Below are 24,151 nucleotides of genomic sequence, written 5' to 3'. Positions count from 1 at the left end.
TCGATGTCTGAACCACATTTCAACACACAAAGCTATTAAATCTCCCTCAAGTTGAGAAATATTACCTCTTGTGTATCCGTCTGTCTGTCTATCCTGTTTCTATAGTTGTCATTTGGTGAAGAGGTGGAGTAAATCAAGAACTGGTCGCTAGCCAGTCATCTTGAAAAACTTGTGAGAACAACATTTCATTGATTGTTCCAGTCAGGTTAAATCGTCCACATGTGACCAGCCCAAATGTCACGGCGTGATGCTGATATTAATATGCAACGGTTCAATTGGCCTTGAGGTAAAAACCAGAAAAAAGAGCCAGTTTAGTTCGGTAAATGATCTGGTTTTTGTAAGGATTGTCATGGAATGCTATTTGCGTAGTCATCGCGTAAAGAAAAAGTTGCTAGTTAACTGAGGTCAAGACCTTATGAGCTGGTTCAGTTGCCCAACATTTTGTTTTTCTTCGAGTGGAGTCTTGTCTGATCCAGTACTGGGGGTAATTCCAATCACGTCATACGGGTTTGCCATATGAGCTGTGAGCCAGTAGTGTTGGCGAGACAGAGTCAGCCAGCTTGTTGCTTCTCGCCGTTTTGATGATGTCATCACAAGAGGATTAAGGGTCTTCTTCTGAAACGATTACTCGAATAACTCAAGTAACTGGATTTAAAAAATTGATCGATGAATTTTCTCTGCCTCGAGGAATCGTTTAATTTTGCCACCTTTAAGCATGATGATTTGCCGGGACTACTTTTAATGCGGCACAACCCACTGACGTCACCATGCATGAATATAGAGGTAACAACGAAGAAGCCGAAGAAAGCCAAGAGAAAGGTACCAAGAAAAAGCAGATAAAATTGGGAGCATTTCCAGCTGGAGACCAAGGCGAACACTGTTTTATGTATTCACTGTAAGACAGCGCTTGCATTACACTACAGCAGGGGTCCCCACCCTTTTTTGCACCACGGACCGGTGTTATTTGGGTCTTTTTTTCACGGACCGGTGTTCTGACAAATTTTGCAACCCATCAAAAATTTCAACGATGCGGTTCTGCACATGCGCGTAACGTTAAACATAGCCGCAAAATGTGCAAATGCAGCAATTCCAAAATAAACACTACAAACTTTCTTGAAAGAAAGGAATATTAACTTACGTTTGATCATGGACTTGTAGAAAAGTTCTCCTCAGATACATCCTGCCATGTAAGCTGCACACAAAAACTTCATACCGCTCTCACCATTAACGACTTCGCCTTGTCGTTAAACATTAATTAAGAAGCCCGCGTCACAAAGATACGATGTTGGAAATTATAGCAAGGTTTTCAATGCTCTTGTAGCGATGTCAGGATATTCCAGAATGGCTTTAATCCAGAACCTCGGCAGAGTTGTTGTCTCAAATGTACGTTTAATAAGGTCGCAGTCATTTGCGATCTCTACAAGTTGATCTTCCTGTTGCTCAGACATGCTCGAATCACTCGGTTTATTCTCAAACGGGTCACGAATCCACTCCTTTGCAGTTCGTGGGTCTTCAAGGTTGTAGGCCCGTCAGGTGCCCTTTTCGCCGTAAAAATATCTCCAAAGACGTCTGTTTTCCAGTCATGTTCGCTCGTGTGGGAGCTAAATATTTCCGGGAACAAATGTGCTGCGACCGCGGCCTAGCAATACGTTAATATCGAGGACAAGCGCACATAGATATATTATATACACAAACAAGATGTACTGCCTATGACGACATTCTAATCTATCCCGTAGTATTATATCTAGAGTAGACAGGGATATTGGTGTGTTAAGCAGGGGCACAGGGTTAATTCAGCCAGAATACGGTCGTTATTAAATTATTATTTTTGTGCTGCCCGGTAGCAAATGCGCCACGGACCGGTACCGGTCCGCGGCCCGGCAGATGGGGACCCCTGCACTACAGCATGTCTTCATTGCTGCAGCTCCACCGAAGGCACCCCATTTACTCCGAGAGCGGAGAAGCGATACTCGGGACTGGACATGTGCCGATTACCGGTTTTAAGGTATACTGTGGTCTGAAAACGTCCCGGTTTCAAAACCGCAAATTTTTTTTACGTCATACCGTCCCTAAGGTATTACCTATTTTTTTTAATGTCCCAAAACTGCAGGGAAAAATCCCTCGCTTGCAGCTACAAGACGCAACCCTCCCCCCCGGTTGTTGCTCAGTGTCAGTGAGTCTGCTGTGCTACACAAAGGCTAGAGGAGGTGAAACTCCTGAACCCCCACAATCGAAGAAAACATAATCACTGGTACGGGAATACTTCGGCTACGGAAAAGTTACAGACGGCAGCGGTTTAGAGGAGGAGGGCCAACCGGCATGTAAAATATGTTTGTGGAGGGTGGCTGTCGAGGAGGCAATACCTCCAATATGATTTCACATTTATACAAAATTTAAGGATAGTAAACACATAAACATAAACATCTCCTACCAGCTACGAGAATTTAAACACACACTCCTGTGTGTTTAGTGTGTCTAGCGGTGGTAAAACGGGTTGTTTTTTTTCTCTTTGGCAACTGTCTGTGTTGAGAGAGTGTGTGTGCGTATAATGTCAACATGATACGAGTCATACACACATGCTTTTTATGGAAAATAATTAAATAATTTTTGTTTTGATGGTAATGGTGTTGAGCTGTGGCTGTGGGTTTTGGCTCATCTAAAGGACTGCATTTATTTTTAATTTTGTTTAGAATATTTCAGTTTATTTTATTTCACTTAACATTATACTCCAATTTTCCAATTAGCTAATATGTTTTGAAAAATATCATGTTTAATGCAAAAGTTTTTTTTTCTTTTTTAACCCAGATATCTCTAAGTAACACATTTTAGAGCTATAATTGCGATACCGTGAAACCATGAAAGGAGGCATGACTGGGACATGCCTACTTGGGACAAGGTAAAATTACGTTAATGTAGCGCTAATAAATGAGAAAAAAGTTACTGTACCTTGCTAACGTAACGTTAGCCTTGCGGAGGGCTAGGTTTCTATTAATTATGACTACTGTCGATGCATTTCTAACGTGTCTTTTATTTAATCTGTAAAAACACAGCGCTGCCGAGTGATGAAGGTGTAAAATAAAAATCTAATAAAGCTAATTGTCAAATTTAGCTCAGTAGTCATTGATGGATAAAACGCCAAGTAGCACTGGTGCCTTATGTGCTCCAATATGGCAGGTATCATACATTTATTTTGAATACGGCAAAAACTGAAAATCTTATCAGGACTTACAATTTAGACTAACTTAAAACGTAACGAGAACTTTAAAATTAACTTGACACAAATGGATATTCAATTGAAACACATGGGGAAAAACACCTAACTTTTAAGTGATGTGTGTTATTAAGCGTAATGACATTTTTAGGTAAGAAATAAGAATTTGTTTTTTATAAGATTTAGAAGTTTTTGAGTGAAAGCGGTGAATTTGTTGGGGGGAGGGAGTCACACCTTGTAGTCACACCTGAGATGCAATTGTTGGCTGTTTTCAACAATTTACATCTAAAAATAAAGACATTGATTGTTTTTAAATGGTTCAATATTGGGTGAAATGTCTTGTTTTCTCGTGTATATTTTAGAATTGCTCGTTTTATCTTGATTACTCGATTAATCGATGGAATACTCAATTACTAAAATATTCGATAGCTGCAGCCCTACTGCGAACACTCTGGTTTCAGTACCATTGACGGCGCTGGACGTCCATTTCAGTCAAAATTAATTGGATTTTAAGCGCCGTCAGCCAATGAGCTAACATTTTCTAATGGAAGATTTTGGCAGAAACCAGTTGGTTCCTTTTTTTTTTTTTTTTTAAATAAACAGTGACATCTTTTTTAAACGATACAACGATTCTTTGTGAAAGTGCATCGATAACCTTTTAGGCTACAAAAGGCTTTTAGATGTAGTGTTTAGACTACAAAGTATGGCGATGTATCGCCTTTTCGATGTAGTGTCACACCCCTATTAAAAATATTGATACGACTTGCAATGTGTTTATCATACTTTCATCATACTTTTTATCATACTACAGTCAAAATGAATTGGATGTCCAGCGTCGTCTAAGGTAGCCAGTTAGCTAACGTAGACACTATTCTAACGGAAGATTTTGGTCGTAACCTGTTGACTCTTTTGACATCTTTTTAAAACGATACGTCGATTCTTGGTGGTAGCGTATCAATAACCTTTTGGGATACAAAGTATCACGATATATCACCATTTAGATATTTTGTCACACCCCTAGTGACAATATATCAAAAAGGTGATATATCGCAATACTTTGTAGCCCAAAAGGTTATCGATATGCGCCTGCCAAAAATCGAGATATCGTTTTAAAAAGGTGTCAGTGTCTAAAAAAAATAAAAAATAAAAAGGAACCAATAAGTTTCTACCAAAATCTTCCACCATAATGGTGTCTCAGTTAAATCTAAGGCTGCATTGACAGTGCTCGACGCCCAATACATTTAGGCTGGGAACGTTCGTTCATTCGAAACCAGAGCATTCCCAGTCTTTCTGTCCGATTTTCAGGGCATCTACAGGTCACTGGCTGTTTATTTTAGGGCATTTGTAGGTCATTTCCTGTTGAGTTTGAGTCACTGCCTATTTATTTGGGTGATTCCCAGGTCACTTCCTGTTTGTAACTCAAAATAAACAGGAAGTGACCAATAAAATACCCCAAAATCAACAGGACCTGTCTGAAAATCAACCGGTAAATGACCTTAAATGGCCCAAAATGACCTCATTGTCTGACATTGGCTGCCACTCACGGCCATAGACATTCAATCCGTTTGAAGCGGGAGGGCAGCCACCCTCCCAGTTCAAATGGATTGGACGTCTACTAGTGATAAACTCATTCCAATTCACGGCAGAAGCTTGTTTTTCTGTTTATTAGTTGTAGAATATCCTAGAATGATTTCCTGACCAATGGATCGATAATCGTTGTATCACCATATCGTCAGATCGTTATCGTGAGCTTTGTATCGCAAATCGTATCTTATCATAAGGTACCAAGAGGTTCCCACTCCTAATTGTCACACCCCTACTGCAGTCGCTGTCAGTTTGTGATAAGGTGCTGACAACACCAGATTTCACTGCAGACCTTAAGCCAATGGCGCTAATAGGATAGCGACGACACACCGCCGCTCGGATACGCTTCATCTTCTTAAGCGGCCTTACCTTAGCCTGTTGTTAAAGTGTGTGTTTACATGTTTACCAGGCACATCCAGGACCCTGCCACCCAGCGACTGACGTGGAACACGCCCCCCAAGAGTGTTCTGGTCATCAAGAAGATTCGAGACGCCACCTTGCTGGAACCTTTCAAGGAACTCTGCATGTTCCTCACAGAGGTATGACCGAGAGCAAATACGGAATCTTCGGCAGTGTGTTACACGCATGTGCTTATGTTTTAGGTCAAAAATATGATCGTTTATGTGGAAAAGAAGGTTCTGGAGGACCCAGCCATTTCTTGTGATGACAACTTCGGAACCCTTACAAAGAAATTCTGCACTTTCAGAGAAGGTAGGACACTTACAATGAGGCGCAGAAGTAGTTCTTCTTGTAGTTCTTCACCAGGTTCTCGCATATGGAAACGGGGATTTAACTGTATATCCGGTTATTGTCCATCTGTTAAGAAGTCATTATTGTCCAACTCCAAACATCCGATACAGATATCCGATACTGATATATGCGGTCGTGGACTTAACATATGATGGCTAATTGTATTCTGATGCCCCACTGGATACTTTTATTACAACTTCAAGGTTTTCCAATAAACATTCTGTGAAAAATAAGGAAGCGACTCCAACTGAAGTTAAGGGAAAAGTACCTATATTGCACCACTATATTTATTGTTGAAATCCAACTAGGGCAAACATCAGTTTTTTATCAAGTGCTAGTGCTAAGTGCCTTATTGGCTTTGCCATATCACATATGGCTCACACAGGCTCAGAATAACAACAAAGACACACAGATTCAGTACAGTGAATGAGGTATGTCATGAGTTTATGAATCATTATTTTCAATCATTTGTTTAATTTTTGCACCATGAATGAAAATGGAACGCTCACATAACATGCCAAGCATCTTAGTTTAAAACTACGAGTATGCTGACTGCTTTATTGTATACGTCACTACCCCATTCGTTACAAAGACGGAAGTCGATGCGAATGCTTTCGAGCGAATTCTGCAAAGATGGCAGAGCAACAAAAGAGACAAAAAGTTTTGTCCGAGGATGGAAAAAAGGGAGGCTAACAGGATAAAAAGATACTCAAGAATAAACACTGGCCCGGCTTAGCCACACTAAGCCACACGGTTGCTAACCGTCATATGCTATTGTTTAACCACAGCTGGATTCATTACCTTATTACTATTCATCCTTTACCAGTGTTGTCACAGGTTACCTGAAAAAGTAATTTAATTACTGATTTCGCCTCAAAAAAGTCATCTAGTTACTTTACGGATGACTTTACTATCAAAGTAACTAAGTTACTTTAAAAGTCATTTATCAGTTACTTTTTACCGTTTTTTTTTTTTTTTTTTTTTTGCCTTGCTGTCTCAACGCCTAACGTCAAAAATTCTGAACTTCGCCTTTAAAATACAGACCTAGCCGTTAAAATGTTGTCTATAAAAATTGTAAAGCAGTAAAATAAACAACAAAAATGAACGGAATGAACAAGAATTCTTCAAAGTATTTCATAATGGGCCCAAATTATTTTTCAAACAGATCATGTGACTAGCAACTTATAGACGGTCCTTTGCTTTGCTTAGCCAAAACCACGCCTGAGGAAGCAAGAAGGATATTTAAAATTTCTTTAAACCTAAGCTTTCAAAAGCTTAACAACAACCGAGCTTGATCCAAAGATTGATTGATTGAAGATGTATGTGTATATATATATATATATATTAGGGCTGTCAAACGATTAAAATTTTTAATCGAGTTAATTACAGCTTAAAAATTAATTAATCGCAATTAATCGCAATTCAAACCATCTATAAAATATGCCATATTTTTCTGTAAATTATATGTATATTCTGTAAAATGTTGGAATGGAAAGATAAGACACAAGATGGATATATACATTCAACATACAGTACATAAGGACTGTAGTGGGCATTTCACTCTACTCTCATTTAAATCTATGCTGTCCTCACTCCGAAGCGTCTACTTTTTCCAAAGCTAGACAGCTAGTGAATGACGCCTTAATAATCAGACTTCTTCGTTTTTCATCTGATTTATTAATAAAATGGCCTCAAACCATTGTCCTCTTTAGACCGTAGTGAAACTACAAAAAAAAAGTACACAAGCATTGCATTAGCAACAACGTTAGCTTAGCACGCTATACAGGTTCACTAAACATAAACAAAAAGCATCTCATACAAAAAATATAACATTTCGCTTACTAACATAATATGTACATTCTTTACAACAACCATACTTACGGACAAATCTTGTCCAAGGATCATATAAGCACAACATTACAACGTAGGCGTCAGCCCGAGACATCATGCAGCCATATTGAACTGGCAAGAAAGCAATAAACCATGTCGCAAAGCGACCACAAGAGTTCACTATTAGACAGCACAAAAAAAAACCTTGCTGTAAAACTTACCAAAAGGCAGAATACTGTCTGACATGGGACAGTGCGGGACATGTGCGTTAATTGCGTCAAATATTTTAACGTGATTAATTAAAAAAAAAAATTTACCGCGCGTTAACGCGATAATTTTGACAGCCCTAATATATATATATATATATATGTGTGTACAGGCCAAAAGTTTGGACACACCTCATTCAATGCAATACAAATGATGGTCCCAACCCCATTGAAAAGGTAACAAATTCCACTTATTAACCCTGATAAGGCATACCTGGGAAGTGAGAACTTTTTCAGGTGTCTGCATCTTGATGCTCATTGAAAGAGAGTCAAAAGTATGCAAAAAAATTAAGAAGAGCAAATGGTAGATACTTTAAAGAAAGTACAATATAAAAGCCGTTTTTAGTTTAACTGTTTTAAGTACATAATTCCACATGTTAATTCATAGTTTTTATATATTCAGTGAGAATTTACAATGTAAATAGTACAGAAAACACAAATGATGAGGTGTGTCCATCAACATGTGTTGCAACCCCCACCCAAATGTCAAAATCTGCCTATGAATACAAATTTTAACTATTAAATGTACGTAAAGGCTGGTTACAAACTGTAGAAGTGCTCTCGTTACCTGTAGGCTTTGCTTCGAGTTGAATAGCGCTGTGCTTTTTAGCGGTCCACTGTGTTTTGGAGATATTTTTGTCATCTTTACTCGACAAAAAAAGTGAAGTGATGGCTGTTTTTCCTGTGAGCAAATGCAGCCTTTTGTGGTATCTCTCCTGCCTCTTTCATTGATTGTTCGCGTCCTGACGAGGTAGCTAGGCTAAGTCGTTATGGCCAGAGACTCTTAGCGCTCACGGCATGGTAATAGCGTGACCCTTTTGTTTTTGTCTTCCGAATGGACAACGTGACGTGTGATGTCACTCTCAAACTCAAGAGCAACATGCTCTTCGTACATGACTACAGTATTCTTCATTCTACATACATTATGAGGCAATCACAAAGTAGTAACACACAGACACTAAGGAAACTAATCATATTACTGGTTTGGAAAAATAAACGCGTTAGATTGCTTGTTACTGAAGAAAGTAATCAGTTTAATTACTAAGTAACGCGTTACTGACAACACTGTGCTTCACACAGCCGCTGGAAACAGAAATGTCATTGAATCCATTACAGGCGACCGGGAGATCATGATTTTACGACACTGTGCGGGTGTGCGCTGGTCCTCATGGGAAAAGCAGTCTTCCTTAAGGCAAAACACTACCGCCTCTGTCCACTTGCGTCGCTAAAATCGACCAAAACTTAAAAGTTACCTAGTGTTGCTTTAAAAGTGGCATTAAAAAGCATGAAATGATATTTGCTGAGACTGTAGAAACCCTGACATATCCTTGGGTGCCTGCTTTTGATAGATCTTGATGACATTTCCAACCGCGTGGACTTCATCATTTGTCTTGGTGGAGATGGAACTTTGCTCTATGCGTCGTCACTCTTCCAGGTAGAAATCCAACTTTTTGTTCTAACACAATCACCGCTCCTCATTCTATTCTGTAATTTTTGCTGCCATGCAGGAAAGCGTTCCGCCAGTGATGGCCTTCCATCTGGGATCTCTAGGCTTCCTGACGCCTTTCAAATTTGACACCTTTCAGTCTCAGCTCACTCAAATCATTGAAGGTATTGTACGAGCTGCCAAGATACATGCTCGAAATATTTCTAACGCAAACGTTGTTCGTAGGAAATGCCGCCATAGTGCTGCGCAGCCGCTTGAAAGTGCGTGTGAACTGGGAGAGGGAAAAGGGCGTCATTCTGACCAACGGTGAGGTGGACAGTAGCCACAAAGCCGCCAACTATCAGGTAATGTCCAGTGCTTGAATAATTACTCGATTAAATCCAGTAATTCAATTAGAAAAAAGCTTCGTATCAAATTTTGCTACTTCGATTATTTGTTACAGTGGCGTAATGGTTTGTTTTGAAAGTGTTGCCTTTAGTTTTATTGATTTGGATGGATACACTGCCCTCGAGTGGCAATCGTGAATATGACATAACTCTAACTAACATGGCTGAATCCAGCTGCTCCCTGTTAAGACCAACATAAGGTTGTACGTTTTTGTTTGTGGTAATATGTTTATGCATTCGTGATTTAGCTTAGAAGTATATGTAGCATTTTTTGTGGGATATGCGTTTGAACGATTTTTTTAAGAGCGTCGTTAAAAAAAAACATCAAAGCTAGTGGACATTTGCTGTGCAAGTTAGCCAATTGTTCTATTGTTCTACAACTGTTGTACAACGCGTTAAATGTTCGTGATCCAATTACTCGAACAATCGATTACCTAAATAATCGATAGCTGAGAGCCGAGATAACATTTTAAAAAATTGCCATTTCAAAAAATAATAATAATAATAATGGAACCATCAAGTCGATACTAAAATCTTCCACCATGATCATGTCGCAGTTGGCTACCATTGACAGCGCTCGACGCCTACTCAATTAAGACTGGGAAGGGAGAATGAAGAATGAATGTTAATTTGAAACCAAACCATTCACAGTCACTCTTTCCGATTTTCAGGGCATTTACAGGTCACTTCCTGAAAAATGGTGTGATGGGCCCGATTACTGATCACGTGATCGGATCGGGACATTTGAGATTTTGGACGTATTTAGGGGTACTTAAAGGGTTCATTCGGACTTTGTCGCCAGCGTAGGAACCCGGGGACTACCTGTACTCTATTATTCAAAATTACTAATCGGTAGATTAATCAATTACTTAAATCAGGGGTCCCCAAACTACGGCCCGCCTCCACATTTGGTCCGGCCCCCTGAACAATATATATATATATTTTTTTTTTACTTGTGTTATTTATTTCCTGGCCTTTTCTGTGAAGAACCTAGAGAGGGTTATTTGGTTATTATCTATTTGATTAATAGTGTTATTATTATATTATATACTGTCAAATGATTAAAAAATTTAATCTAGTTAATATGTCAACTGTGTGATTAATCATGATTAATCACATTTCCCTCAGGATGAATAAAGTTGCTCTTCAGGGGAAAAAAAAATCTGGGAAAATACTATAATTGACTTAAAATTTGTTTTCAGATGAAATGTATGATGTATGAATGAATTAATATTTAACCAAATAGAGTTTTAAAATTTTATTTAACAACTCGGCTCGTAAAATAAAATAAATTGTCAGTATTATACAGAAAAGAGCTTAACAGATCAAAGTGCCTCAGACTAACAATGTGGCTCAAGTACCGTTTGCCATATTGCCCAAAATTAACTGCCAATTTAAAGAGCAGACAAGCACAATACAGTAACAGTAGCTAGTGTTTCAAAAAATATGTAAACAACTTGTCTGTTAAACATTTCACACAAATAAATGCAGCATTTGCAGTTTTACACTAAATGGCCTGAAAGCTGTGTGAGATTTAAAAAAAAAAAAAAAAAAAAGATTTCTCAATTTTCACGCACTTAACTGAAAAACATTACACCAAAATGTGTGTACAGTTGTTTAGAAACACTGCTTAAGTTAGCCAGTCATTCCATTTTTTTGTCCAGTGGTCTCCTGTCAGTGCAACAAATGTAACTCTGGCTAGTTGCTCCACCTTCGTTGCCTTTTCATTCTCAAAAAGTTCATGAATTTTTGTGGCAATAATTGCCCGTGAAGGTGTTCTGTATGTTGGGTCGCCCGATGCTATCTGGATGAGATTTTCAAGGCCCTTGTCTTTGACTAAGTTAATGGGTCTACATTCTCTGGCTATCCATCTAGCGATAGCAGTAGTCAACCTACTTGTTGTCGTTTTGTTGACAAGTCCGAGTCCGCACTCTGCCAGTGTAGCTTGATGACTGCGGCTTGTGTTTGCGGTGTTAGCGTCATTGCTAACACTAGTGAAGATATGCTTTGCCCGAAGGTGGTACTTTAGGCTAGTTGTGCTTCGATGGAAGGACAATTCATCACAGCAGTATGTGCACACAACTTTTGTTTTATCCAGATTTCCATTAGGCAGCTTTTTAAAACGGAATTTGCCATAGAGCAGTCCTGGGTCATCATCCTCGCTCATCGTGGCTGGCTGCATTTTGTCCTGCATCGCCGCGCGGAGAATGTAAACATCACCGTGTGGGACTACGGGAGGCAGTTGTGGCCAAACTTAGTGTGAGCAGTAAATTGCGTTTTTTGTTTTTGTTTTGTTTTGTTTGTTTGTTTGTTTGTTTTTGTTTATGCGTTAATATTCCCAGATTAATCATGGTCGTTAACGAGTTATTGTTGACAGGCATAATTATATTATTTTTATTTTATTTACTTCTGTTCCGTGAAGAATCCAGAAAGGGTTATTTGGGCACTCCTGCAATCGTCACACTTTTACTGTTACAAACTGACCCCGGCCCCTCATCAGAGAAGGGAAAAGTTATGTGGCCCTCACAGGAAAAAGTTTGGGGACCCCTGATTTAAATAATCGATAGCTGCAGCTTTAGTAATGTCTGCTTTGCTGTAAAAATAGAGAAACCTCATGTAAAACGATGTATCGGATGTGTGCGACATAACGCGTCCTCTCTTTGCGTGTTTCAGGTGCTGAACGAGGTGGTGGTGGACAGAGGGCCCTCCTCCTACCTCTCCAACGTGGACCTCTTCCTGGACGGACACCTCATCACCACGGTGCAGGGAGATGGTGAGTGAACATATGATTTGTCTCTAGACCTGAAACGATTACTCGAATGATTCGAGTTACTCCATCTTAAAAATTGATCGAGGAATTTTCTCCACTTCGAGCAATCGTTTAATTTCACCAGCTCTTAGCATGACGTTTTGCCCGGACTACTTTAATAATGAATGACACGCTGATGTTAGGTATGTACAGGAGGATGACAGAGGATGACAGATTTATTTGATTCAAACCCTGCATGAATATAGAGGTAACGATGAAGTAGCTGACAAAAATGAAGAAAGAGGCACCAAGAAAAAGCAGAAAATGTCAAAAGTATGGGAGTATTTCAAGCTGGACACCAAGGTGAACACTGTTTCATGTATTCACTGTAAAATAGCGCTTGCATACCACTACAGCGCATCTTCGATGCTGCACCCTTACCGAAGGCACCCTGTTTACTCCGAGAGCAGAGGAGCAATACTCGGGATAAGGTCAAATTAAGTTAACATAGCATTAATAAATGAAATTACCGTTACTGAACCTTGCTAATGTAACGTTAGCCCTGCGGAGGTTTAGGTTTCTGTTAATTATGACTACTTTCGATGCTTGGGTAACGCAACTTTCATACAGGCTTTATTTAATCTGTAGAAACCCAGCGCTGCAGAGTGATGAGGGTGTAAAATAAAAAGATAATAAAGCTAACTCAATTTTAGCTTAGTAGTCATTGATGGACAAAAGACCAAGTAGCAATACAGCAGGTATCATACATCTATTTTGAACACTGCAAAAAACCGTATCAGGACTTAGAATTTAGAGTAACTTAAAACTTAACTAGAACTTAAAATTAGCTTGACACAACCGGAAATTCAATTGAAACACGTGGTAAACTTTTAAGTGATGTGTGTTATCATGTATAATGACATTTTCAGGTAAGATATAGACACGTTTCCGAGGTACTTCCGCTTTCCTTCCTTATGTCTACCTACCACTTCCGTTTCCGATTTTTTTTTTACCATTGACTTCAATGGCGCTGGAGTGGCATCACTCACTAAAAACGCTGAAAAACGATTAGATCTTTACCTAAAAAAATGTTTTATCTGATTAATTGACGGAATTTCAATAGAATACTCGATTACTAAAATATTCAATAGCTGCAGCCCTAATTGTCTCTCACGCACAAGTCTGCCTTGGTTCATTCCTGTTAGTAAACTTGGTATGGATGTGTGTTTTCATGAAGTAAAACCGGCTCTGTATCTTGACACACCGGTATTTCGAAACGACTTGGAGACGCAACACAGTGAATTGACGCATTTCATCATCCCTGCAGTCAGCTAACCTGGCACGCCAGATTGATTGTTCCATATATTTTCCCACATATCAATCTGGGAAAGAGCCAATCCAGAGCTTTTTCATTTTTTTAAATGTGTTTATCGTGCTAGATCATCAAATATATGTCAGGACAGGTCAAATATTTAAAAATGTGCTTAAAGTAAAAAAGACAAGTCCTTCCCTATCCTGCTCCACCCTAACCAAAAGTCATTATTCCTACAGGTGTGATTGTGTCCACGCCGACAGGCAGTACAGCGTATGCAGTTGCCGCGGGAGCATCCATGATACACCCCAACGTGCCAGCCATCATGATCACTCCTATCTGCCCTCACTCACTCTCCTTCAGACCCATCGTAGTGCCCGCCGGAGTGGAGTTGAAGGTACGTACATGCACGTTGAAGCGTCATTTTTGGACTATGAGTCTGTACTTTGAACCCTGTGTTTTATGGGTCAGTGCAGCTGATTTAAGGATTTTTTAAATCTAATGGTCTGCATGTCTTTTGGTGTAAATGCCCTATAATAAAAATGTGGACACACGAGCTTTACATATAAAGAACAAATCAGTGTTGTTTTTGGCAGACCTTTTAATTTTGGATAAAAAAAAAAAACTTTTTTTTTATTCAGTTTTGTCAACTATGGCTTACAGTAGTCGTGTTCCGTGCTTCCGGTTGCAAATCTTCGTCCCCCACTCCCCACAAAACTCCCAAATTCCACCTATGCTTTTATGTCAGTTTTGATTGGATTTTTCTCAAGTGATGTACAAATATCACAAGAAGTTGTTCAGCTTTACAGACAGCAAACTAAGCAATTGTGCTTTTTGAAGCTTTTTACTTCCTTCACTTTTGACAATTTGTAAAGCTGTAACACACATAGGTGCACTTATGTTCAAAGCAACACGCATTTTAACAATAAAATACTTGACACAAAACAACTGGTGTTCAAACGTTCATCTAGTCTGCTCAATATGTAAATTTAATAGATTAAATTAACAGAAGTCCGCGATCTTAAATACTAAGAATGCTGTCATATTTATAATTCTCATAGCAAATCGCTCACACGTTAACTCCACAAACTGTAGCTGCAAACTCAATTACAAATTCATACACTAACATATATTAGCCGAAACAACTTACAGCCTTACGTGGGCCGAACCATAGCGCAGCTATCCTTTATCCATGTCAGACGTCTGAATCTGCTTCTCAGTCATAGAAGGCGGCAGTCCAGCCATACCTAACACTGCCACCAGAGGACAGTGTATTCTCCATCATTAAACAAAATACAATACTTTTGGACTTTTGGATAGTTATTTTGTAGGGGAACTTAAAGGATTAATCTCGATTTACGCGGAAATTTGGGTTACGTCGCCAGCGTAGGAACGGAACTCGTTCGTAACCCGGGGATTACCTGCATGTTCTCCATTTTGACCTTATGGAATTGGTCACCCTACTCTTACCTCATACACATTACAAAACAAAGTAATTAGCTACCTACTGACACCTACTGATATGGAAGGCTATTGCATGATTACAAACCATTGGACAACACGGACACTCGGCATTAGCATATTTTGGATAAGTTTTCAAAAAAACATTTTTGCGTCAATTAGGTGAAATTGGATGATTTTTCATGATACACCAGAAACTACGCCGCGGCACAGTGGTTGAAAAACACTGACCTATACTAGTACAAATGGTTAGCATGCATTAGACAGCGTTCACACATCATTCAAAACAACTGCCGTGTATAGGTGGCTGTGGCAAATAGGTCGCACTTCTAGTTTGTGGTTAAAAATGTAGGTGTTTTAGGTTGACACTCGTATGGGTCACAACAGTACAGGAGATTTCTGTGCAAATTTGTGAATCAATTTTCCATACCAATATGACTGAAACAAATGAAACTTGTTTATTTATTGACTGTATTTTTATTTAATAAGAACTTGCATAGTAACAACTAAGTACACACTTCCAATGTGGTAATTATCTTAAGTTGCAACTTAATTACAAATGCATACACAAACATATATTAGCTGAAACAACTTATAGCCTTACGTGGGCCAAACCAGAGCGCAGCTATCTTTTATCCATGTCAGACGTCCGAGTCAGCTTCTCAGTCATAGACGGCGACAGTCCAGCCAAACACAATGTTGCCACCAGAGGGCAGTGTATCCTCAATCATTAAACAAAATACAACACTTTTGGACTTTTTGGATAGTTATTTTGTTGGGGAACTCAAATCAACACTAGGTCACTTTTCAACTTTAAAAAAATATTTTCATAACATTTGTTATGATATGGGACCAGTGGGGGAATATGGTATGAAATCAAACGTTTCGTATGATCAACATCATCGTATCCTATTGTTTAGCCACTAATGGACTCATTACCTCATTGCGATTCATCCTTCACTAAGCCGCTGGAAACGGAAATCTCATTTAATTCATCTGCAGGTGACCAGGAGATCACAATTTTACGACACTGTGCGCTGGTCCTCATGGGAAATGCAGACTGCCTTTAGGCAAAACACTACCGCTTTTGTCCATCTGGGTTGTTAAAATCGACCAAAACTGAAAAGTTACCTAGTGTTGCTTTAAAGGATTAATTCTGATTCTGGTTCATAACCAGGGGATTACCTGTCATGGACTTCATAATGTATTGATGAGACTCGGGGGCTCGGGGCCGATAAATAGGGGGCCTGCATTGTGGGTGTGGCCGTCAAAGCAGACCGAATGGAATCAGAGTTTTCGTCGAACATTCTGTGAATAAATGCTTAAATCCCCGAATTCTTTATGTATATATGGATGTAAAGCGGTCTCGATTCTTGGTTAAAAGCACAAAAAAAAAAAAAACGTGCAGTTAGCGTTTATTTCATGTAAATATGTCGAAGTACAATGCTACTCTGTTAGTTAATGTAGCTAGTGGCCGCCTGATGTAAACACAGCTTTGCCGGTGAAAATTCTTGTGAATAAATGCTTAAATCCCCGAATTCTTTATAGATATAGATGTAAAACAGTCTCGATTCTTGGTTGAAAGTAAAAAAAGCCATGCAGTTAGCATTTATTTTACATAAATATGTCGAAGTATAATGCTAGTCTGTTTGTGAATGTAGCTAGCGGCCGCCTTATGTAAACAGAGCTTTTTCAGTGAAAATTCTTGTGAATAAATGCTTAAATCCCCGAATTCTTCATAGATATAGATGTAAAACAGTCTCGATTCTTGTTTAAAAGCAAAAAAAAAAAAATAATGCGCGGTTAGCATTTATTTTACATAAACATTGCAAACTATGATGCCAATGCTGTAGCGGCTAATTTCTCCCATTGATTTTTTTCACGTTTCAAAATGCATGAATGGTAACAAAAATATAATAATTACCATGAATCCTCGAACAAATCACTCCTGAGACAATCCTTCCTGTTTGTATGCTGAACAGCTTTCGTACTTTTTCAACCTAAATCCAGCGTTAGATCGCTGCGTGCGTGTTTGTGAATAGCTCCTCTTGATGTGAGCCGCCCACTACTTTTTACTGTTTTTTTATTTTGTTTTCAAAATGTACATTTTGAATTTAATTTAAAAAAAAAAAAAAAAAAAAAAAAAGCTAAACATTTTTGGTGGGTAATTAGATGTAGTAAATATAGTAAAATTCTTTTTTTTTTTTTTTTTTTTTTTTTTTTTTTTTTTTGAATGGCATTTCTTCAGCACACCGCACAGCCCAAAACCAAAGTCGCACGACGCAGGGAATTTTTCGAACGACCCCCCAAAATTTTCCTCTCGCCTGAAAACGCAGTTTTTTTTTTTTTTTTTTTTTTTTTAAATAAATAAATAGATTTTAAATGCTACTCGTCCTCATTTTTGACCAGATCACATTATTTACACATACCAAATTCCACAACGGTAAGGGGCATAAAAGTTTTATACAGAATTTGCCAAAAACTTACGGTTTCCCAAAATTCGCCAAAAGCTGTCCCATTCATTTCTAATGGGATACCATTGACAGCCATGTACGTCCAATTCATTTTTAATGTAAGGAAAACATAGGTCCTTGTGGTTTTTTGACCATTTACCATGACAGCATATTGGCATTCAACTGGCAGCCAAGTACGTCGATTCCATTGACAGCCATGGACGTCCATTCTATTTACTGCCATGTACGTCCAAATTTCTAATTCATTTTCAATGGCAGAAAAACCTGTGTGGTTGCGATTTTTGACCAAAAACTGACCATTACAGCCCATTGACATTCAATTGGCGCCCTGTAAGTCCATGCCATTGACAGCCATGCAACAGGACATGTCCCCAAAAGGTCCCCAAATAATCAGAAAATGAGGACGTGTCCCCCAAATGTTCCCAAATCATCAGGAAGTGACCTGATAGATCTGTATCACAGCAAAGCCCCATCGTAATTTTTCCAGTAATTGCAGCTTCTAGTTTTTTTTTTATTTTTTATGTTTTATTGCTACTTAAAAATAACATAAAATGAAAGCATAAATGTTATTGGGTTTTTTTGGGGGGGTTTTTTCTTTAATAAGAATTGGCAACAAACATCTGTGACCATGGACGGCGATAAAATCTATTTGATTGTGATCAAGCAATGAATGAGTAGACTATGGTTCTGTCCTTAGATAATGCTGTCACGTGAAGCCCGAAACACGGCATGGGTGTCGTTTGACGGAAGACGTCGGCAGGAAATCTGTCACGGCGACAGGTCGGTCCACATTCTGACACAATAAGGATTAGAGTTCCTCGTAACCGTGCCTGGGTTCTGCTTTTACACTAACTACACTTGTCCAACATTGCTTCACCAGGAAGTTAGCTAACCTCATACAACATCACTATCTCCGTCTTTTTTCCCCCCAGTATCACCATCACCACTTCCTGCTTCCCCGTTCCTTGTATCTGCTTCCGCAACCCGGTCAACGACTGGTTCGAGAGTCTGGCCGAGTGTTTACACTGGAACGTGAGGAAGAAGCAGAACTACCTCAGCTCGGAGGACGACGACTTCTGAGGCTTTCCAGTCTTTCTTTTAACCTCTTTGGCGTTCCCCCCCCTTTTTTTTTTTTTTTTTTTTTTTAAAATATTTTTCTAGCAGATTTCTATTTAAAAACTTTATACCAATAAACCAGCACCCTTTTTCCAAAATTCTGAACAGACTTTGGCGAAGACCATCCATTTTTCTTAGTTGTCCCGTGACAACAAATCCAGATTCGGGGATGTTCATGTGCTAACGGGAACAAGTTCAAAGGCGTTATTGTAATAATACTCTAAACCTGGGGTGTCAAACCTTTAGCCCGCGATGTAGTTCTGCCTGGCACCTTTTTACACATTTATTCTGTAATACAGAATCACATGCTTTTATTTTTACATCGGGCATAGACTTCATAATGATATTGACGGGACATGGGCGCGGGGCTGATTAATGGGGGGCCTGCATTGTTGGCGTGGCCGTCAAAGCTGACCGAATAGAATCACAGATAAAGAGCCTTTTTCGTTGAAAATTCTTGTGAATGAATGCTTAAATAACTGAATTCTTTATTAATATGGACGTACAACAGTCTCGATTCTTGGTTAAAAGCAAAAAAACGTGCAGTTAGCATTTATTTTACATAAATATGTCAAAGTACAATGCTAGTCTGTTAGTCAATGTGGAGGCCGCCTTATGTAAACAGAGCTTTTCCGGTGAAAATTCTCGTGAATTTAATTCTTTATAGATATGGATGTTAGACAGTCTCGATTCTTGGTTAAAAGCTTAAAAAAAATGTGCAGTTAGCATTTATTTCACGTAAATAAGTCGAAGTATGATGCCAGTCTATCAATTAATTTGGCGGCCGCCATATGTAAACAAAACTTTTCCGGTGAAAATTCTTGTGACTAAATGCTTAAATCCCTGAATTCATTATAGATATGGATGTAAAACAGTCTCGATTCTTGGTTAAGAGCAAAAAAAGCCATGCAGTTAGCATTTATTTGACGTAAATATGTTAAAGAATTATGCTAGCCTGTCAATGTGGAGGCCGCCATATGTAAACAGCTTTTCCGGTGAAAATTCTTGTGAATAAATGCTTAAATCCCTAAATTCTTTATAGATATTGACGTAAAACAGTCTGGAATCTTGATTAAAAGCAAAAAAAAAACATGCAGTTAGCATTTATTTTACATATGTCGAAGTACAATGCTAGTCTCTCCGTCAATGTGGCGGCTGCCATATGTAAACAGAGCTTTTCCGGTGAAAATTCTTGTGAATAAATTTTTTAAATCCCTGAATTCTTTATAGATACGGACGAAAGACAGTCTCGAATCTTGGTTAAAGCAAATACACTGTGCAGTTAGCATTTATTTTACGTAAATATGTCGAAGAATGATGCCAGTCTGTTAGACAATGTGGCGGCAGCCTTAAACGAGCTTTTTACGTTGAAAATGAAAAATATATTACCTTGAATCCTCGAACAAATCACTCCTGACACCATAATTTCTGTTTGTATGCGGTACAGCTTTCGTACTTTTTCAACATAAATCCGGCGTTGAATCGCTGCATGTGTCGCTGCGACTGACTGTGAATAACTGAAGCGCACTGTGGATACCCACCTACTTGAAGGCGTGGCGCAGTGAAGGTCGAACCTTACCGGTCAATATCATTATGAAGTCTATGCATCGGGGCAGTAAACCCAGAAGTTTGTGATTCGTGTCAACGAGTGAGTACACTACTACTCACATTTGTTTATTAGAATGTGACAGTCAAAATGATGCCATCATTGGCAGCCAATGAGTTAACATATTGAGTTTGACACCCCTGCTCTAAATGGCTGTTTAAAAAAAAAAGATAGATATATATATTTCTGTATATTTCTACCAAGGTAAGGGTTTTGCACTTTAGTGGCCAAATCTCATTTTGTCACATCTTTATGAATCCGATTGTGTGGAAAAAATGTGAGCCAGCGTTGCAAACTGTGCCTTAAAAAAATACAATCAAATCTATTTGTCGATTTCACGGTAGCCATGCGCACGTGTCATATGTTGTGAACAGGGATGTAGGTCAATTTTGATGATCATCTGGGGAGTTTTTTGACACCTGGAAGCCATAGTGAAAGCAGCCATGTGGCCTAACCTTACATAGCATGTCACCACGGCAACATTCCATGTTGCATTGGAATGAAAATATGACCAACTGAGCTCTTAAACTCAGAGTATGTACTTGTGTATATATGCCGCTTTGGTAAAGATGTATTTTGTGTAACCGGTTTACAGTATGTCATCGGGGAAATAAATGTTTGGTACTCCTTTTTTTATTTTATTATTAACTATTGAGTTGTCAGTGTTGTTTTTGGCCGGCCTTTTGATTTTCGTTTCGTTTGTGCTCTTATTCACACCACCTGCAGCAATGACAAGAGTTGCTGCATTCATGACGTCGCAAGCAATCTGGCAATTTCCACCGCCTGCAGGATGGGCTACGACATGCCGCATGTACCGTAATTTTCGCGCTATAAGGCGCCCCTGACTATAAGACGCAAGCCACCAAATTTGACGCAAAAACGACATTTGTTCATAGATAAGCCGCACTGGCATACAGTGTCTCACAAAAGTGAGTACACCCCTCGCATTTCTGCAGATATTTATATCTTTTCATGGTACAACACTGACAAAATGACACTTTGACACAATGAATAGTCCGTGTGCAGCTTATATAATAGTTAATTTATTTTCCCCTCAAAACATAGCCATTAATATCTAAACCCCTGGCAACAAAAGTGAGTGCACCCCTTAGAAACTACATTCCTAAATGTCCAAATTGAGTACTGCTTATCATTTTCCCTCCAAAATGTCATGTGAGTCGTTAGTGTTACTGGGTCCAGGTGTGCATAGGAAGCAGGTGTGTTCAAATTTTTAGTGTAGCTCTCACACTCTTTCATACTGGTCACTGAAATTTCCAACATGGCACCACATGGCAAAGAACTCTGGTTGTTGCGCTCCATGAAGATGGCCAAGGCTACAAGAAGATTGCCAAAACCCTGAAACTGAGCTGCAGCACAGTGGCTAAGATCATCCAACGTTTTAAATGAGAAGGGTCCACTCAGAACAGGCCTCGGGTTGGTCGCCCAAAGAAGCTGAGTGCGCGTGCTGAGCGTCACATCCAAATCATTTCTTTGAAAGATCTTTTTTGCCAGGGGTTTAGATATTAATGGCTATAATTTGAGTTATTTTGAGGGGAAAATAAATCAACTCTATTATATAAGCTGCACACAGACTACTTTTCATTGAGTCAAAGTGTCATTTTGTCAGTGTTGACCCATAAAACGATATACTCAAATATCTGCAGAAATGCGAGGGGTGTACTCACTTTGGTGATACACTGTATAAGCCGCAGCTGTCCTCACTGTATTATGGGATATTTACACCAAAAGACATTATCTGGTAACACTTTATCTGTAACCTGCATCATACGACTGATATAAGACCAAATGAACCACAGTGAAACTTTGAACCAATTGGCTGCAAAGCTTCACTGCCTCAAGAAGCTTCATTTGGCCGTCACTGCTCCCTTGGGGGAGACAGTCAACCTCTGCTGCCACCTGCTGTCAACACTATTGTTTTCCAACATGCCTCCTAGCATGCATAGCAGCGCTGCAGATGTAAATAACAATAAAAATTCATGTTCTGTGCTCATTTCTTTAGTTACTGTTCCTGTTGTTTTATTAATTGCTATTTATGGTATTTGGTAACACTTTATACAGTGGGGCAAATAAGTATTTAGTCAACCACCAATTATGCAAGTTCTCCTGCTTAAAAAGATTAGAGAGGCCTGTAATTGTCAACATGGGTAAACTTCAACCATGAGAGACAGAATGTGGATAAAACCCCAGAAAATCACATTGTTTGATTTTTAAAGAATTTATTTGCAAACCGTGGTGGAAAATAAGTATTTGGTCTAAAAGTTCATCTCAATTCTTTGTTATGTACCCTTTGTTGGCAAAAACGGAGGCCAAACATTTTCTGTAACTCTTCACTCCGCTTTGTGTAAATAAATCAACTGTGGGAGCAATTATTAGAAAATGGAAGACATACAGGACATACAAGACCACTGATAATCTCCCTCGATCTGGGGCTCCATGCAAGATCTCACCCCGTGGCGTCAAAATGATAACAAGAACGGTGAGCAAAAATCCCAGAACCACACAGGGGAACCTAGTGAATGACATACAGAGAGCTAGGACCACAGTAACAAAGGCTACTATCAGTAACGCGTTGCGCTGCCAGGGACTCAAATCCTGCACTGCCAGACATGTCTCCCTCCTGAAGCCAGTACACGTCCAGGCCAGTCTGCGGTTTGCTCGAGAGCATTTGGATGATCCAGAAGAGGACTGGGAGAATGTTATGGTCAGATGAAATCAAAATAGAACTTTTTGGTAGAAACACAGGCTCTCGTGTTTGGAGGAGAAAGAATACTGAATTGCATCCGAAGAACACCATTCCCACTGTGAAGCATGGAGGTGGAAACATCATGCTTATGGGCTGTTTTTCTGCAAAGGGACCAGGACGACTGATCTGTGTAAAGAAAAGAATGAATGGGGCCATGTATCGAGAGATTTTGAGTGAAAATCTCCTTCCATCAGCAAGGGCATTGAAGATGAGACGTGGCTGGGTCTTTCAGAATGACAATGATCCCAAACACACAGCCAGGGCAACAAAGGAGTGGCTTCGTAAGAAGCATTTCAAGGTCCTGGAGTGGCCTAGCCGGTCTCCAGATCTCAACCCCATAGAAAATCTGTGGAGGGAGTTGAAAGTCCGTGTTGCCCAACGACAGCCCCAAAACATCACTGCTCTAGAGGAGATCTGCATGGAGGAATGGGCCAAAATACCAGCAACAGTGTGTGAAAAGCTTGTGAAGAGTTACATAAAACGTTTGGCCTCCATTATTGCCAACAAAGGGTACATAGCAAAGTATTGAGGTGGACTTTTGGTATTGACCAAATACTTATTTTCCACCATGATTTGCAAATAAATTCTTTAAAAATCAAACTGATTTTCTGGGTTTTTTCCCCCACATTCTGTCTCTCATGGTTGAGGTTCCATTTACCCATGTTGACAAGTGGGAGAACTTGCACAATTAGTGGTTGTCTAAATACTTATATGCCTCACTATATGACAGTGGCACCATAAGACTGTCATAATTAAGTCATGACACTGTCATGAGCATTAATGAATGGCTATAACAGATGCCATTTAGTCTTATCTGGCAAAATATGTCACTTTTGAATGGATGTAAAAGATCAGAGCTGGACATAAATGGAGTTCGTGAGTGACATAACTTGCCGGCTGACACTTAATGATATTTGTTATAAGCATTAACTTGCCGGCTGACACTTAATGATATTTGTCATAAGCATTCAGTAACGCGCAAGACGGTGTCATGACATAATTATGACGGTCTTATGACGGCGCTATCAAATTAAGTGTTATCTATTAACCCAAATCAACAAATAAGATGCACTGGACTAAGGTAGCGTTTTATAATCTGAAAATTACGGTAATCGTCGGATTGATGCAGAAGTCTTCTATTTTTCCGGACAGCGTAGCCGGACCACATGAAGTTGAAATGATACACCCATGATGG

General features: G+C 39.2%; 1 protein-coding gene across 2 annotated transcripts in view; it reads left to right on the top strand.

Annotated features, from left to right (window-relative positions):
* nadka (NAD kinase a) overlaps positions 1 to 18,626 on the top strand; it is a 64,029-nt gene extending 45,403 nt beyond the window's left edge. For both annotated transcript variants that reach the window (XM_057825657.1, XM_057825665.1), the window contains 9 exons: positions 5,205 to 5,334; positions 5,398 to 5,506; positions 8,991 to 9,076; positions 9,150 to 9,252; positions 9,314 to 9,432; positions 12,148 to 12,247; positions 13,775 to 13,932; positions 18,168 to 18,250; positions 18,403 to 18,626. In XM_057825657.1, the coding sequence (XP_057681640.1) occupies positions 5,205 to 5,334; positions 5,398 to 5,506; positions 8,991 to 9,076; positions 9,150 to 9,252; positions 9,314 to 9,432; positions 12,148 to 12,247; positions 13,775 to 13,932; positions 18,168 to 18,250; positions 18,403 to 18,550 (1,036 nt within the window). In that variant the 3' untranslated portion in view covers positions 18,551 to 18,626. The remainder of the gene's footprint in view (positions 1 to 5,204; positions 5,335 to 5,397; positions 5,507 to 8,990; positions 9,077 to 9,149; positions 9,253 to 9,313; positions 9,433 to 12,147; positions 12,248 to 13,774; positions 13,933 to 18,167; positions 18,251 to 18,402) is intronic.
* The last annotated feature ends 5,525 nt before the right edge of the window (positions 18,627 to 24,151 follow it).

Source organism: Corythoichthys intestinalis, chromosome 2, assembly GCF_030265065.1.
Source record: "Corythoichthys intestinalis isolate RoL2023-P3 chromosome 2, ASM3026506v1, whole genome shotgun sequence".
NCBI lineage: Eukaryota > Metazoa > Chordata > Actinopteri > Syngnathiformes > Syngnathidae > Corythoichthys > Corythoichthys intestinalis.
This window is presented reverse-complemented; position numbering and strand designations above follow the sequence as displayed.